At 63.5% G+C, this 14,610-nt stretch overlaps 1 protein-coding gene across 4 annotated transcripts in view; it reads left to right on the top strand.

Moving 5' to 3' along the window:
* ZMIZ2 (zinc finger MIZ-type containing 2) overlaps positions 1-14,348 on the top strand; it is a 15,146-nt gene extending 798 nt beyond the window's left edge. Inside the window, exons 2-19 of one of the 4 annotated variants that reach the window (XM_049641179.1) lie at positions 5,245-5,378; positions 5,538-5,652; positions 5,953-6,155; positions 6,379-6,571; positions 6,763-7,026; positions 7,188-7,364; positions 7,891-7,968; positions 8,154-8,322; positions 8,938-9,082; positions 9,535-9,745; positions 10,095-10,200; positions 10,335-10,564; positions 11,043-11,110; positions 11,422-11,490; positions 11,723-11,979; positions 12,345-12,514; positions 12,594-12,833; positions 13,503-14,348. In XM_049641179.1, coding sequence (XP_049497136.1) covers positions 5,329-5,378; positions 5,538-5,652; positions 5,953-6,155; positions 6,379-6,571; positions 6,763-7,026; positions 7,188-7,364; positions 7,891-7,968; positions 8,154-8,322; positions 8,938-9,082; positions 9,535-9,745; positions 10,095-10,200; positions 10,335-10,564; positions 11,043-11,110; positions 11,422-11,490; positions 11,723-11,979; positions 12,345-12,514; positions 12,594-12,833; positions 13,503-13,610 — 2,853 coding nt within the window. In that variant the 5' untranslated portion in view covers positions 5,245-5,328 and the 3' untranslated portion in view covers positions 13,611-14,348. The remainder of the gene's footprint in view (positions 1-5,244; positions 5,379-5,537; positions 5,653-5,952; positions 6,156-6,378; positions 6,572-6,762; positions 7,027-7,187; positions 7,365-7,890; positions 7,969-8,153; positions 8,323-8,937; positions 9,083-9,534; positions 9,746-10,094; positions 10,201-10,334; positions 10,565-11,042; positions 11,111-11,421; positions 11,491-11,722; positions 11,980-12,344; positions 12,515-12,593; positions 12,834-13,502) is intronic. The other 3 variants (XM_049641180.1, XM_049641181.1, XM_049641182.1) reach the window with 3 other exon arrangements.
* Positions 14,349-14,610: the final 262 nt, after the last annotated feature.

A 14,610-nucleotide genomic window follows, 5' to 3' on the forward strand; every position in this document is an offset into this window, starting at 1 on the left:
GCGGGGGCGGCAGGTGCGGCAGGTGCGCGCGGTGGGCAGGTGCGGCGCCCCGGGCCCGGCGCTGCGGCGCCTCTGCCCCGGGGCTCTGGCCGCGCTGGGGGTGGCCCCGGCGCCCACCTGCCGCACCTGCCGCGTGCGCGTCGCGGTTTTGGGCCCAGCGACCCCGTGCGCGCCGGGAGACCCTCACCTGAGCCTTTGTTGGGGCTGGTAGCCGGCCGATCGCCCGACGGGTGTGCGCGGCCCCGGCGACCTCCTGCGCGCGGAGGGTGACCCCCGGCCCTCGCCCCACCTGGCTCCGCCGCCTCCGCCCCGCGCTCTGGCCGGCGGGCTCGCCTTCCGGGCTTGTCTTGGGCCGTGCGCGCCCACCGTCCAGCGACGTGGGACCCACGCAGGTCTGCTTCGGGCCGGCGACACTGGCCGACCTTTCAGCCTCCGGCCGCGGCTTCCGTGGGGACACCCCTTTCCAAACGGGACGCACGAAGCTGAGGCGGGAGGGTGTATTGCTCCCCCGACCTGCTCCCTTCCTCCTCCGCTTTCCCCCTCTGAGCTGCTCCCAGCCATCCTCCCTTCTCCCCCTCATGACCTGCTTCCTCCCTGTCCTGGTCCCCTTTCCCCACAGCCCTGCTCCCCTTTACTCCCTCCTACCCCCCCCCCAATTGCTTCCTCCCTGCCCTGCTCTCTTCCTGATAGTTGCAGAACATCTATGGCCACGTCTGTAAGTCGTTTGTTTTATCTCAAGATTTCGCAGGGACCTACACAGAACACGTGACTTGATCTGTAAGCCGGTGGTGGATGTAGAGAGAGTGAGCACAGACTCACCAACCAGACCCTGGCTTGCTAGCAGCGGGGGCCTCTCCAGGCTCAAGGGAGGTGCCAGGATCCGTGCAGGGTCTTAGCCTCACCTGGTGGGATACTGGCCTTGAGGACCTGCCATGCCCAGGGGCTGGTTACTGGCTGGGAAGAGAAGTCGGGGAGGGGGGGCGGGGGGAGGAGATGATGAAGGACAGGCAGGGTGTGCCTGGGGAGGACTCCAAGGGCAGCCAGGCTTCCCCATGGTGTGTCCACTGGTGGCTGCCTCCACTACAGCAGTCAGGGCTGCTGGCATAAATGCAGTCATGTGTCTTCCTCTTTCCTCAGTCCTGGGGTGGCTACCACGTACCCATTTTACACATTGTAAACCGAGGCTCAGAGTAGTGAAACCCTGTAGCTGGTCTCTGATGTGTCTGGTGTCTGGGCCATTCACAAATGCTCCTTCCTGGGTGTTCGGACGACTCTAGTTAGCTGGTCAGTGTTGGGACCTCGCATGTAGAGCGGTAGGACCTGCAGACACCAGAACACCTGAGTCTCCACCTTGTGCCGTCGCGCTCACTGGAGCCGTCATTTCTACCTCCTCTGAGCCCATTTGACCCTGGTGTCCCTCCGGTTGGGGACTCGCCCTGGAACCATGGGCTCCCTGCTCTGTGACCGTGGAGTAGGCCTGCCCTCCTGGGGTCAGGTGGCTTGTCATGGGGCGTGCCGCCTCTGGGTGACCAAGCGGCCTGGACAGGGTGGAGTGGAAGAGGCTGACCCACATTAACGTCTGCCTTTGGTTGGCACGCAGGAGCCTGGGCACAGCTGCTCTGAGGCCCTGGGGCAGGGGGCCTGAGTGGTGAGTTTTCTGGAGAAAGATGGGGCGCAGAACCAGAACCAGGGCAGTTCTGCCGAGGGGTCCCGGCTTCCGGCTGGCACTGGGGCACAAGCCCCGTGGGCCCGCACCGGTTTTCCTGGCTCTGTCTTCAAGGCCAGGAAGTGGGAGGAGGGTCTCCACTCAGATGGCACCTGTCCATTTGTGGGGAGCAGCAGGTTGTGGGGTGCCCCACTCGGAGAGTCTGAGTCTTCTCAGGGAGGAGAGCAGACTCAGTTTGGCAGGAAGTCACACATACACCCAAGCACCCAGGCGTGCAGGAGGCTCAGGGGGAACTGGAACCGTCTGTGGTCTCGTCCGTGGCAGAGAAGTCTCGGGGGTGATGTAGGAGGCCTCCTGGGGCCCCTGCCCTGCCCCCTCCTCCCCGGATCTCCGGGGCTCTCAGACTGGGGTCCCTGCATCAGCAGCAGCCTGACCCTGACCCACAAGCTCTTTAGAAACAGGAGTCTTCCGGCCCCCGCCCTCCAGGTGAGTGTGATGTGCCAGACAGGAGGCCCGGAGCAGCGTGGAGCACCTGCAGTCTTGGGGCTCTGCACCGGGCAGGGGGCTGGTCTCCCCCCTGCTTCTGGGACAGCTGAGTGGGCCCAGCCAGCCCAACCAGCCTGGGCTAAGGGAGCATTGCCGGGGGCTTCTCTGTGGAGACCACGGGTGGTGGTGGTGGTTTTTCAAGTCAACTTGTATTCTGAGAGAATTCCGGATTCACGTGCAGCTGTGAGAAATCACCCTTGTATCCTTTTCCCGGCTCCCCTGGCGGTGATGTCTCACCAGACGACGGGCATGTCACACCGGGATGCTCCGGGAATACGGGCCAGATGCACATCTCTCCTTCCACACCTTCTTCTGTTCGCACCTGCTTCCCTCCTCCCCACCTGGCAGCTGGGCTCTGCTCCTTGCTTCTGTGATTTCATCATTTCAGGAACGTTACATAAAGGGAATCATACCGCGTGTAACCTTCGGGGACTGGCTTTTTCCACGGCTCGATCCTCTGGGGATTCCTGCTCGCTCTTCCTTTTCATGCCCGCGGGCTATGGACGCCCCACGGCTGGCTAACCTCACCCGAAGGGCGTCTGGGTGGCCGTTCTTGAGCTGCTAGGAGGAAGCTGGTGTAGACACGCGCATAGTTTTCTGTGAACCTCAGCATGCATGTCTCGAAGAGGAGTGCGGTCGCCCGGTTGCCCAGTAGCTGTGTGCCGACTTTCACAAGACGCTGCCAGACTTTTCCAGAGTGGCCGTGCCATTTTCCAGTCCTACCCGCCGTGGGTAGGAGATCCAGTCCCCCCAGTCCCCCCAGCCCCGGCACTTGGTGGTGTCACTGTTGTAGCCACTCTGATAGGTGCATAGTGATGCCTCCATGTGGTGTTAGTTTGCACGTCCCCAGTGGCCATGACGTCGGATGTCTGTCTCTTCCTGGGCCGGCATGCCGTCCGGACGACCTCCTCGCTAAAATGTCTCTTTGTGTCCTCTGCCCATTTTCTAGCTGGGGTGTTTATTTTTCTTTTGAGTTTTGAGAATTCTTTATATATCCTAGATACTAGTCCTTCGTCAGAGATGTGACTTGCGGGCATACCTGTCACTCTGCATCAGCAGGGCCTTTCTGAGATGACTCCCCCTCTCCCTTGTGAGGACTGCACTGGTGTCACATCTAAGGGCTCTTTCCTTGGTTCCAGGTCCCGAAGAGTTTCTCCAAAGGTTTTATCATTTTCTGTTGTTCATTTACATCCGTGGCCCATTTCAAGTTAATTTTTGCACAAGATGTGAAGTTTAGAACTTTTGGTTTCGCTTGTGGGAGCCCCGCGTTACAATGCCGGTTTCCTCCGGTGCCTGGTCTGTGCCCTCTGTGGTCTGGTCCATTGGTTGGCAGGTCCACCCATCCATATCCACGGTGGCTGCATCACCGTCCTGGAGTTGGACGGTAGGGACCAAGGACGCCAGCCTGGCTGGGTGATCCTGGCTCGCAGGCCTGTGTCTACCCAGATTCCTGGGGCCACAGCCTTCTGGACCCACTGACTCCTGCATTTTCTGGCCTCTGTTTCCAGAGTGGGACCTGGTCTGGGTGGCAGGGGAGAACAGCGTTCAGAGGGGGAGCAGAGCCAGGTAGGAGGCAGACCTGCCAACTGTTCCTGCCCCAGCCCCGGCTCTGCTGCGGCTCCGGGACCCACTTACCTCAGTGCTCAGTGGCATGAAGGGCCGAAGGCAGAACCACCCGTGTCACAGTTCCCACTGTACCCCTTCCCTGCTCTGGGTCCCTGATGAGGGTCCCCCCACACACACCTCCAGGACTATTTACAGACGACATGGTAACGTTGAGGTCCCTGGTCAGCACTCAGGAATGTGAGTCACGGGCTTGGGTGGGTTCTGGGGCGACTTTCTCACTCCTAGGCCAGAGGGAGGTGCTGTGAGTGCTGGGGTGTTTGGGTTGAGCCACCACACATTAGCTTGTCCAGGGTGGCATGTGTGCATGCTGGGGGGGGGGGGGCTTGCAGCCCCTAAAAGGCACTGGTGCTCCAGGACAGAACCTGGACACCAGGAGGGCAGAGTCCCCCCACCTGGGATTCCCGGGGACCCCTGAGAACCACAGCCAGTGCGCCTCTGTGGTTGGGTCAGGCAGATGTAGGTGTGCAGCATACCCCTGGGGGTGCCAACAAGGGCTTGGGCTTGCTTTTGGGGGTGTTGAAGGATGTGAGTGCCTGGCTCTCCCTCCCTCATTTTTCTGAGACAGCAGTTTGAGGGGGCGGTGAGCCTCACACAGTAGGAGGACGCCCCCTGCACGGGCACATGGGTCCCAAGAAAGTTTGCCAGCCACTGCCACCGTGTTCCCCTTGGCCCCTTGACATGCCCTTGGGCTCGCACCAACCCCCTGCCCATTGCTCCGTATGTGCATCCCTCCCCTTTGGGGACCTCTCAGTGGGTGTCACCGTGGCCCGTGGGGGTCAGGTCTGCCTGGCCCTGTGCCCACGTCAGCCCTCAAGGGGCTGTCAGCCAGGAGCACGCAGGTGACCTGTACTCCCTTCCCCAGCCCAGGGTGAAGCCAGCAGCTGGCTGACCTTGCTCAGCCCTGTTTAGCAGAGCCCCCTCCCCAGAGTGGGCAAGTCTCAGAGCCTGAGCAGAAGGTGGCTGCCAGCTGGTCCTCCTCTGTTCTTCTCTGCTGGCTCTGGCCTTGGCCTCCACCCTGGGGCCTACCTGGGGGATTCTGGCACTTGGGTCCTGGGAGTTCCCTGACTTTAATGGATATCCAGGCTTTCTTGAGGGAGGGGCGTGTGAAAAGGATCTGGGTCAGAAAGCCTGCTCTATTTCAGGGGCTGTGAGTAGCAGGGCCTGGCCTGAAAGGGTTAATGCTGGCTTCCAGGCTGGCTTTAGGGGTGCAGAGGACAGAGGTTTGTCAGGGTGGGCAATTCAGGCTGAGGCTGCCCCCACCCCCACAGTGGCCCTCAGACCCCGCTGTCGCCCGGCCCTCCATCAGTCAGAGCAGAGCAAGGGGGCCTGGTGCTGGGGGTTCCCGGCACCCCACCGACAGCCCCCGGCCACTGCATCTCCACTGACATCCTCCTCTGTCCCCACAGCCAGAGCAGCCGAGTCCCACGTAAACAGCTGTGAGGACTACTTCCTGCCACCCGCAGACCCGGCCTTTAGGCTGCCCGAGGCTAATGAACCCCATGCACCCCGTAAAACCCGCCCTGCCCCCCACACCGCACGGGTGAGTGGGTCTCCTGCCGCCCTCCCTTCTCAGGCCTCGGGTACGGGCGGGGTGGCAGGGCAGGACCTCTCCTCCCCCAGTTGCCAGCCTCCCCAGCCAGGGGTCTCAACACCCGTGGCCTCCTGACCTGGGCCTCCCCACCCACCTGTCTACTTGCAGTGATGGTCCATTTGCTTATGAACCGGTGCCTTGGCAGCAGAGCGCCACTCAGCCAGCAGGGTCGCTGTCTGTCGTCACGACCGTGTGGGGCGTCGGCAACGCGGCACAGAGTCAGGTGAGCCTGCAGTGGGGCCACCCCCGAGAGCTGCCAGGGCCCCCCTAGACCTTAGACAGAAATGGGGTTGGGCTCCCCGAGTCTGCCCCATCCTTGTAGACGAGTCCCCCCCCCCACATGTTGTGTGGGACTTCTTCCCCCGTCTTTGGGCCTCTGCACCCCTGCTCTCTTCCTCTCCTTCCTCCCTCACCTCTGCCCCCAGCCCCTCACTGCCAGGCCTCTCCTTTGTAGCCCTTTAGAGCAACTGCAGGAAGTGAGTTGTTTGGATGATTCCCATTGGCAATTCTTGCTTCCTCGCAGGTTTTGGGGAACCCCATGGGCCCTGCAGGGAGCCCCCCCGGCAGCTCTATAATGCCTGGCGTGGCAGGTGGTGGCCCTGCCCTGAACTCCCCACAGTGCCTCGGACAGCAGGCGTTTGGCGAGGGCGCTGCCAGCAAGGGCTTCGTGCAGCAAGGAGTGTATGGCCGCGGGGGCTACCCAGGGGGCCCTGGCTTCACGGCTGGGTAAGCAGGACCCCTGACCTGTGAGGTGTGCTGGGAGTCCTCTAGGTGCAAAGCTTCTGGTTTGGCAGGTGCCTGGGACCATGTGAACCAGTCTGTTGACTGTTGTGAGTGTGATGCTCTTGTGGGCTCCCACGGCTGATGCTGGAGCATCTAGACAAGAAGGGGGCCCCTGGGCGACAGGCAGGGAAGCACTTCTGAGCCAAGCCATCTGTGTCTCTCACAGGTATGCGGGCGGCCCGGGGGGGCCAGGGGGCCTGGGTCTGCCCTCACATGCCACACGACCCTCCACCGATTTTACTCAGGCTGCAGCAGCAGCTGCAGTGGCTGCTGCTGCGGCCACCGCCACGGCCACCGCCACGGCCACCGTGGCTGCCCTCCAGGAGAAGCAGAGCCAGGAGCTGAGCCAGTACGGAGCGGTGAGGCCCAGCTGCTCCTCCTATGCAGCCCACACATGTGCTGGTCTGGAAGGCAGGGACCAGTCGGGCAGCTGGGTTGGGGACTGGGGATGTGCACACAGAGAGACGAGGGGGTTGAGGGGGCGCAGGGGGCAACTGGGCAGCACCCACAGTGGTGGGGGTGCTGAATGGCTCCTCTCTTTTCTCCCCAGATGGGGGCCGGGCAGGCTTTTAACAGCCAGTTCCTGCAGCACGGAGGTCCCCGGGGGCCCAGCGTCCCTGGCAGCATGAACCCCACCAGCGTGGGAGGGCTGCTGGGCCCCTCTGGCATGAACCCCATGGGCATGAACCCCACCCGGGCAGCAGGCATGGCACCCCTCTATGCAGGGCAGCGCCTGCCCCAGCATGGGTACCCTGGGCCTCCCCAGGCCCAGCCACTGCCCCGACAGGGGGTCAAGAGAGCCTACTCCAGCGAGGTGAGTGTCCATTCCTCCCTCATCCTGAGCTCCACCCAGACCCATGGTGAGGTTGGGCATCTGTGTGAGAAAAGCGGCCACGCCTCATGGAGCGGGCACCACATCCTCCCTGGGACCTGGCCTCCCCGACACCTGTTCCCCTGGCATGGTGCCTCTTTCAGGTTTATCCAGGACAGCAGTACCTGCCAGGAAGCCAGTACGGACCCAGTGCCACCCAGTACACATCCGGTGCCGGGCCGCCCCCTGCCCCATCCTCCTACCCTGGGCACCGGCTGCCCCTGCAGCAGGGTGTGGGCCAGTCCCTGTCCGCCTCTGGCCCAGCAGGACTGCACTACAAGGTAGGCATGGCTCCTCCGGGCCCGACACAGCTCCTGCTGGGCCCTGTGCACTCAGGGTGACCAAGAAGCCAGGAGCTTCATAGGGTTCCTGACCAGGGCAGGGATCCAGCTCTGAAAGGACCCTCTGAAATTCATATATCTTGTTGGAAATTGGGTGTAGGGAGCAGTAGGCAGGCCCCCAAGTCACTTGAATTTCATTGTGGAAAAGTGTCTCCACTCCCTCCACTCACCATGGAGAAGCCCAGCAAGGCCTGGGGGGGGGGGGGGTTCAGCCTCTCTGTGGCTCTCCCAAAACCCCTCTGACACATGGGGTCATCTTGTTCTCTATAGTAGCAATTTTTTTTAATTACACAACGATATGTGCTCCCCGCAGATCACATGGTAAACTTCAAAAGTGTACAAAGAAAACAGGCTAGTGCCATGTGTGTGGTGGGCTCCCTGCCCCCAGCCCACTCCTTGAGTCAGGTTCAGGGGCCCGGCAGTGGGCAGGCTGGGGCCCTGGGCGCACACCGTGTTTTCCCTACAGCCCACAGAGCAGTTCAACGGGCAGGGTGCCAACTTCAACGGGGGAAGCGTCAGCTACAGCCAGCCCGGCCTGAGTGGGGTACGGGCACACGGGTGGGCGGCTCTCAGGGTGGGCACGTGGACAGAGGGCACCCAAGCAGGAGGAAGTGCGGGTGGCCAGCCGGATACCCCTGCCTGTTTCTGTTGTGACCGGTCCCAGCGGGTGCTTCGAGAACAAACTCCACCCCCCACCATCCCACCTTGACTGTTTGCTCAACCCCACAGCCCACCCGTTCCATCCCTGGCTACCCCAGCTCCCCACTGCCTGGGAGCCCTACGCCACCCATGACCCCCAGCAGCAGCGTCCCCTACATGTCCACCAGCCAGGAGGTCAAATCGCCCTTCCTGCCGGACCTCAAGCCCAGCGTGAGCTCCTTGCACCCATCACCCCCCAGTGAGTGTCACCTGCTCTTAAGACGGTTGGGCGGGGGTCCCAGGACCCCGGAGTTCTGCAGGGAATGTGGGGGTGGGGGGCCCTCAGTTTCATTTTGTGCTCCTAGAACTCTGCACATCCGTTCAAGGTGTTGATCTTCTCCCTAGAAAAATACCCACACACGCAGAGTTCTGTGTATAATTTCAGGGGATTTATGGGCCTCCTGAGGTCCACTCCTGGTTAAGAGACCCATGCTCTGGGGGAGACCACCACACAGAAGCTGGGGTCCTAGAACCCTAGCTCAAGCGCTAGGATGATGGCAGGTGGTCTGTTCACACCTTAGCCTCGCACCCCTTCTGAAAGCACAGGAGCACCCTCCTTTCTGGGTTTGGGGCACGTTCTCCAGTCATAACTTAGGGGACATGGGGCCAGGTGACTGAGGCAGGACAGAACAGCGGGAGAACCAGGACAGAACCAAGATCCTATTCCCGTTGGGGGTGATGGCCGGGCCCAGGACCCCAGGGGAGATGCCGCCCACACCAGCCCGAGCGGGAGGATGAGGGGACCTGCCCACCCTCCCCCCCCCCCCCCGGGGCCCTGCCACAGGGGTGGCCTGCTCATAGCAGCGTGTCGCAGGCAGCGGCCAGGGTGACGAGCTGCGGCTGACCTTCCCGGTGCGGGACGGGGTAGTGCTGGAGCCCTTCCGCCTGCAGCACAACCTGGCTGTGAGCAACCACGCGTTCCAGCTCCGGGACTCTGTCTACAAGACCTTGATGCTGAGGTGAGCGGGCCCTGTGGCCCCGCCTAGCTGCGCAGCCCCCTCCAGCGCCTGACCCTTCTCAGAGGTCCCGCCCCTCCGGAGGCCCCGCCCCCAGTGTGGCCCCGCCTAGAGACCCCTGCTGAGTGCCTCCGCCCCACGGTGAGGTCCCACCCCAAGATATTCCCTCCCACCCACGCCCCACTCCATGAAGCCTTGCCCCTCAGCCACATCTCAGCGGCCTGGTGCCTGGCTCCGCCACACAGTGTAACCCCGCCCTGCAGCCCCCTTCCCAGAGGTCCCGCCCCGCCCTGTGGCCCTGCCTAGCTGCGCGCAGCCCCCTCCGCTGCCTGAGGCTTCTCAGTGGTCCCACCCAACGGCCCCTTTCTAGGGCCCCGCCCTCTTGCCCCATCCCCATTGTGGCTCTGTACCGAGCCCCGCCCTGCAACCCCTGCTCAGCGCCCCACCCCTCGCAGGCCAGACCTGGAGCTGCAGTTCAAGTGCTATCACCATGAGGACCGGCAGACCAACACCAACTGGCCGGCGTCGGTGCAGGTCAGCGTCAACGCCACCCCGCTCACCATCGAGCGCGGCGACAACAAGACTTCCCACAAGCCGCTGTACCTGAAGCACGTGTGCCAGCCGGGCCGCAACACCATCCAGATCACGGTCACAGCCTGCTGCTGCGTAAGTGCCTCCTGGGCCTGCAGGGGCCTGGCTGTGCTTGCCCCCGACCCCAGCCCCTGCCGAGAGAGGGGACCTCCCTCCTCCCTGGTGAGGCCTGCTCACCGGGGCCTGGTGCTCTCGCTTACTCCCTACAAGACGGCAGCCTGTCCTTCCCCAGGGGGAGGCTGACCTGAACCCTCCCCGGCTGGGGACTCCAGGCAGGCCCAGGCCCTGCACAGACACCGAGGTGCAGTTTGCAGGGCGTGCAGGGGGGCTCTTGGGGGTCGGTGCTCTGACAGGCCGCAGACAGACAGCTAGTGCGGGATGTGGGGGTGTGGGCCGCGCCCCTGACCCTCCTCACCTCCCGCAGTCCCACCTGTTCGTGCTGCAGCTGGTGCACCGGCCGTCCGTCCGCTCGGTGCTGCAGGGCCTCCTCAGGAAGCGCCTCCTGCCCGCGGAGCACTGTATCACCAAGAGTGAGTGGCCACCCGGTGACCAGCCACCACATGGCACACCCCCACATCTGCCGGGGCTGGGGACTCGGGGGGTAGGGGCAGCGGCTGGCCCAGCTGGCAGCCCCTCACTCGAGTCCTCTCCCCGTGCACGCCAGTAAAACGCAACTTCAGCAGCGGCACCGTCCCTGGCACCCCTGGGCCCAACGGTGAGGACGGGGTGGAGCAGACAGCCATCAAGGTGTCCCTCAGGTGCCCCATCACATTCCGCAGGATCCAGCTCCCCGCCCGAGGCCATGACTGTCGCCACATACAGGTGGGTGGTCCAGAACTTGTGACGTGCAGCGGTTTCCCGCGGACCCTCCACCAGCAGGTGACCAGCCAGCGGGTGGGTAGCCGGCTCCCCCACGTGCTTCCCAGACCAGCCCCCATGCACTCACCAGACCGTCCCCCACGTGCTCCCCAGACCAGGCATTGGTTTCTTGGAGCGCACCCCATGGTTTCCTGCGTTCTCGTGTCACATCTCAAGAGGTGTCAGTGTGGCGGGTGGGGTCTTCCTGCCCTGGCCAGGAGCAGCACACACAGACCCTGGCCCTAGTTTCCCTTCAGCACCGTGTCCCGGAGGCGGGTCTTTGCCAGCACAGATACCCTATTCTTTGGCCACAAGGCACTCTAGTCCCAGGAGGGCTGTGCTCTCCTGGCTGCCCCCAGGGCCAAGCACTTAGCATAGTGCCCCGGGCAAGCCTGGCCCACGTGGCTTCTCAACATTCACGTAACTCAGCCCGAAACCACAAGGCTCAATCGCAAAGTATGGCCCGGTTGCCCCCGGCACCCGTGTGAGAAGCCATCTCTCCTGCTCCCCGCAGTGTTTCGACCTGGAGTCCTACCTGCAGCTCAACTGTGAGCGGGGGACCTGGCGGTGCCCTGTGTGCAAGTGAGTGTCTCCCAGACAGTCCTCCCGGGATCCCAGGCACGGGGACCAACAAAACCCCAGGTTTAGGGGGTCACAGAGCAGACGAGGACGGTGCGGCTCAGGGCAAAAGTCTCACGCACACAGTCGCTTTGTGCGAGGTCATCTCTGAGATCATCTCATAGAATAGCTTTACGTGGGGTCCGTGTACACGGGGTCATCGCATGCGGGGTCACTTCATGCCATGTGTCCTCAAGCAGGGTGAAAGAGCTGAGAAGTGTGCCGGGGCGAGGTCGGGCTAGGCCCCTGAGCCACATGCCTTTGGTTTCCTACAGCAAGACGGCGCTGCTGGAGGGCCTGCAGGTGGACCAGTATGTGCTGGGTGTCCTCGTTCACATTCAGAAGTAAGTGTCTTCGTGCCGTCCCGCCGCCGGCTGCCCTGTGACAGCTCGGCCACGGGGCGGGCTGATTCCGGCCGCAGATGGAACCCACATCCAACCGGGCCCGGCCACCCACGGGGCCTGTGTGATGGGCCGTGCAGCTACAGGCGTTGGAGTGGAGGTCTGCTTAGAAGCGGGCCGGGGGCCGAGAGAGACGGCAAGGACAGCTGGTGACCAGCCATGTGTCCCTGCCCAGTTCTGACTACGAGGAGATCACCATCGACCCCACGTGCAGCTGGAAGCCGGTGCCCGTAAAGCCCGACGTTCACGTCAAGGAAGAGCCGGACGGGCCAGTGCTGAAGCGCTGTCGCACCGTGAGCCCCGCACACATGCTCATGCCCAGCGTGATGGAGATGATAGCAGCCCTGGGCCCCGCCGCCGCCCCCTTCGCCCCCCTGCAGCCCCCCTCGGCCCCGGCCCCAGCCCCAGCCCCTGGTGACTACCCCGGCCAGGGTGAGTGCCACGGGCCAGTGATTTGCTCTCTCCAGACCAGTCTGCTGCGGGCCCTGTGCCTGGGGGGGCCTCCTGGGGACCTGGTGGGGTAGGTGTGGCCACGCCATGGGGACGGGCAGGGGGGCCCGGCATTTGGGAACGGAGGCTCTCTGTTGGCCCGCTGGGGGCCCGGCCCCACCTGACCCCATGTGTGGGTGTGCCTGGGTGAGGCCCGCTCCCCTGTGATGAGAGGAAATGCTCTTTTCTATAAAACCCAGAGCTACCTGCGGAGAGCGCTGGGAGCCTGGGCCGCCAGCCCCCCTCACCCCCTGGCTGCTCCCCAGTGCCAGCTCCCAGGCCTCACCCAACATGGGCTCTGCTCTCAGGTTCCAGCTTCCTGGGACCCGGGACCTTCCCTGAGTCCTTCCCGCCTGCCACGCCCAGCACCCCGGCCCTTCCTGAGTTCACCCCGGGGCCACCCCCCAGCTCCTACCAGTCCGACATTCCTAGCAGCCTCCTGACACCTGAGAAGTCTGTTCCCTGCCTCCCAGGCCAGGTCAGTGCAAGCTGTGGGGCGGAGGGCCAACTCCAGGGGACCAGGAGCTGTTCTACCTGGTTCTTCTCTCCTTCTCCAGATGCCACCAGCGGGTCACCTGGACCCTGCCCACAACCCAGGGGCTCCAGGGCTGCTCGCCCCCAGCCTTGGAGGGGCCCCAGGGCCCCAGCTGCACCATCCAAACCCTCCCCCAGCATCCCGGCAGCCCCTGGGCCCAGTGAGCTCAGGCCCCATCGGCGAGCTGGCCTTCAGCACTGCCACAGGCGTGATGGGGCCCCCCATGTCTGGGGCGGGGGAGGCCCCGGAACCAGCCCTGGACGTGAGTACAGGCCCCATGCCAGGGAGCGCATGGGAGCTGGGGCTGGGGACGGTGTGTCCGTCGTCCCCAGGGTCCACATGCTTCATAGAAGGGAGGACACTGACGCCCTAGTGACCTCGAAGCCAGGACAGCTGGTCAGGTAGCGTCAGCTCTTTTGATGATGAGTGTCAGGTACCTGAGTAGCCGTGGGATGACTCTGTCCAGGCAGTTGGCTACAGGAACCTGTGTAGAGTCCCCAAGAAGATTGGGCTTGCAGAGGACCACACTGGCCTCGGTGTGGTTTGAGCTGACCCACAGGTGTCACGTGAGCCAAAATCAGTGTGTGCACTGCAGGTAACGGTCTTTCTCTCTAATAAACCGAACACCCTGAAGTTCAGCGGGAGAAAATTAGAGCAGCTCAAAGCAGAATATCCCAGACACTGGAAACCCCACTTCTTGCATTTGCTCTGTTCACATAGGGGTCCCCACATGGCCCCATGCGTGCCCCCTGGGGCAGGCGCTCTGTGTCCCAGGTTGTCCTTGGACAACTTGTATGGAGTGATTCCTGGTCAAAGAGCAGCCTTCGGCAGGGAGAGGCCCGTGCAGGCTGAGGGGCTCAGGCACAGGGTCCCCTGCAGGGGTGTGGTGGGCCTGAGGCCAAAGCTGCTGATGGCTTTGCTTTGTCCCCAGCTGCTCCCAGAACTGACCAACCCCGAGGAACTGCTGTCCTACCTTGGCCCACCTGACCTCCCCACAAACAACAATGACGACCTTCTCTCTCTCTTCGAGAACAACTGATCCTGTCGCCCCCGCCCAGCTGGCGGGGACACACCCGCAGATGCCACCACACCCTGCCCCAGCCACCTGCCCACCACCCCCCTCGGACCGTGGAGGCAGCTGCGCTGGGTGGGAGGGGACCTCAGACACCCCGCCCCCGCCCAGCTCAGCCCCACCCCATCCACCACCTGCTGCCCCCGACCCCAGCTGGGCCCCGTCCATACACACCTGTGTCCCCAACCTCACCCCCGGACCCAGCTCCGCCTGCTCCCACCAGCCTGCATCTTGTCCAGCGTTGACCCTTCTGTTGCAGTGACCCTGTGGCTCCCTGGCAAGGAGCAGGGCGGCCCTGTCCTGAGCCTGAGCTCGCAGTGGGAGCGGTCCGTCTTCCCACCCAAGCCTCAGGCCAGGGCCATGGGGTAGGAGGTCCAAAGCACAACAGTGTACATAGTGTAGAAACACTAAGAGCTCTGGGCAAGCAGCCGGGAGCCCACGGGCTCCTGCCCCTCCTGGGTGCAGACAGTGGGGCAGATGGCCGTGAGCTTCGGTCTCCCGGGGGTGGGTGCCCAGACCCAGCTCTGTGTACAGACTCCAGCGGGCTGCCCGAGTACCCCTTTTCCGTGAACGTGAAGAATTGGTCCCGCTGTGTTTTTTAAAACTGCCTCTCCCGCGTCCACCCCGGGGCCAGGCCGGGTGGGGGAGGGGGGGCCAGTCGTGTCCCCTGTCTGCCAGTCTCTATTAAAGGACTCCCTCAAGGTGGGCCTGGCCAGTCCCTCCTTTGTGCCCTGCCCGTGTTCCTCACGTGGGCAGGGCTCCATTCCAAGCCAAGACCCGGCTGTTCCTGCCTCACGGTAAATTTCCTGGTCTCTGGAATTTTCCAAGTTGGCCTCAGCTGGAGAACTATTTTGTGAGGTGTCACCAGGGCCAGGAGACACATCTGCCACCATGTCACTGTGCGTGGTCGTGCCTGGGGTAGGGAGCCAGGGGTCTCCGGAGGGGCCTTAGACACCAGCCCCAGGCG

This window comes from Panthera uncia, chromosome A2, assembly GCF_023721935.1.
Source record: "Panthera uncia isolate 11264 chromosome A2, Puncia_PCG_1.0, whole genome shotgun sequence".
In the NCBI taxonomy this organism is placed as follows: domain Eukaryota; kingdom Metazoa; phylum Chordata; class Mammalia; order Carnivora; family Felidae; genus Panthera; species Panthera uncia.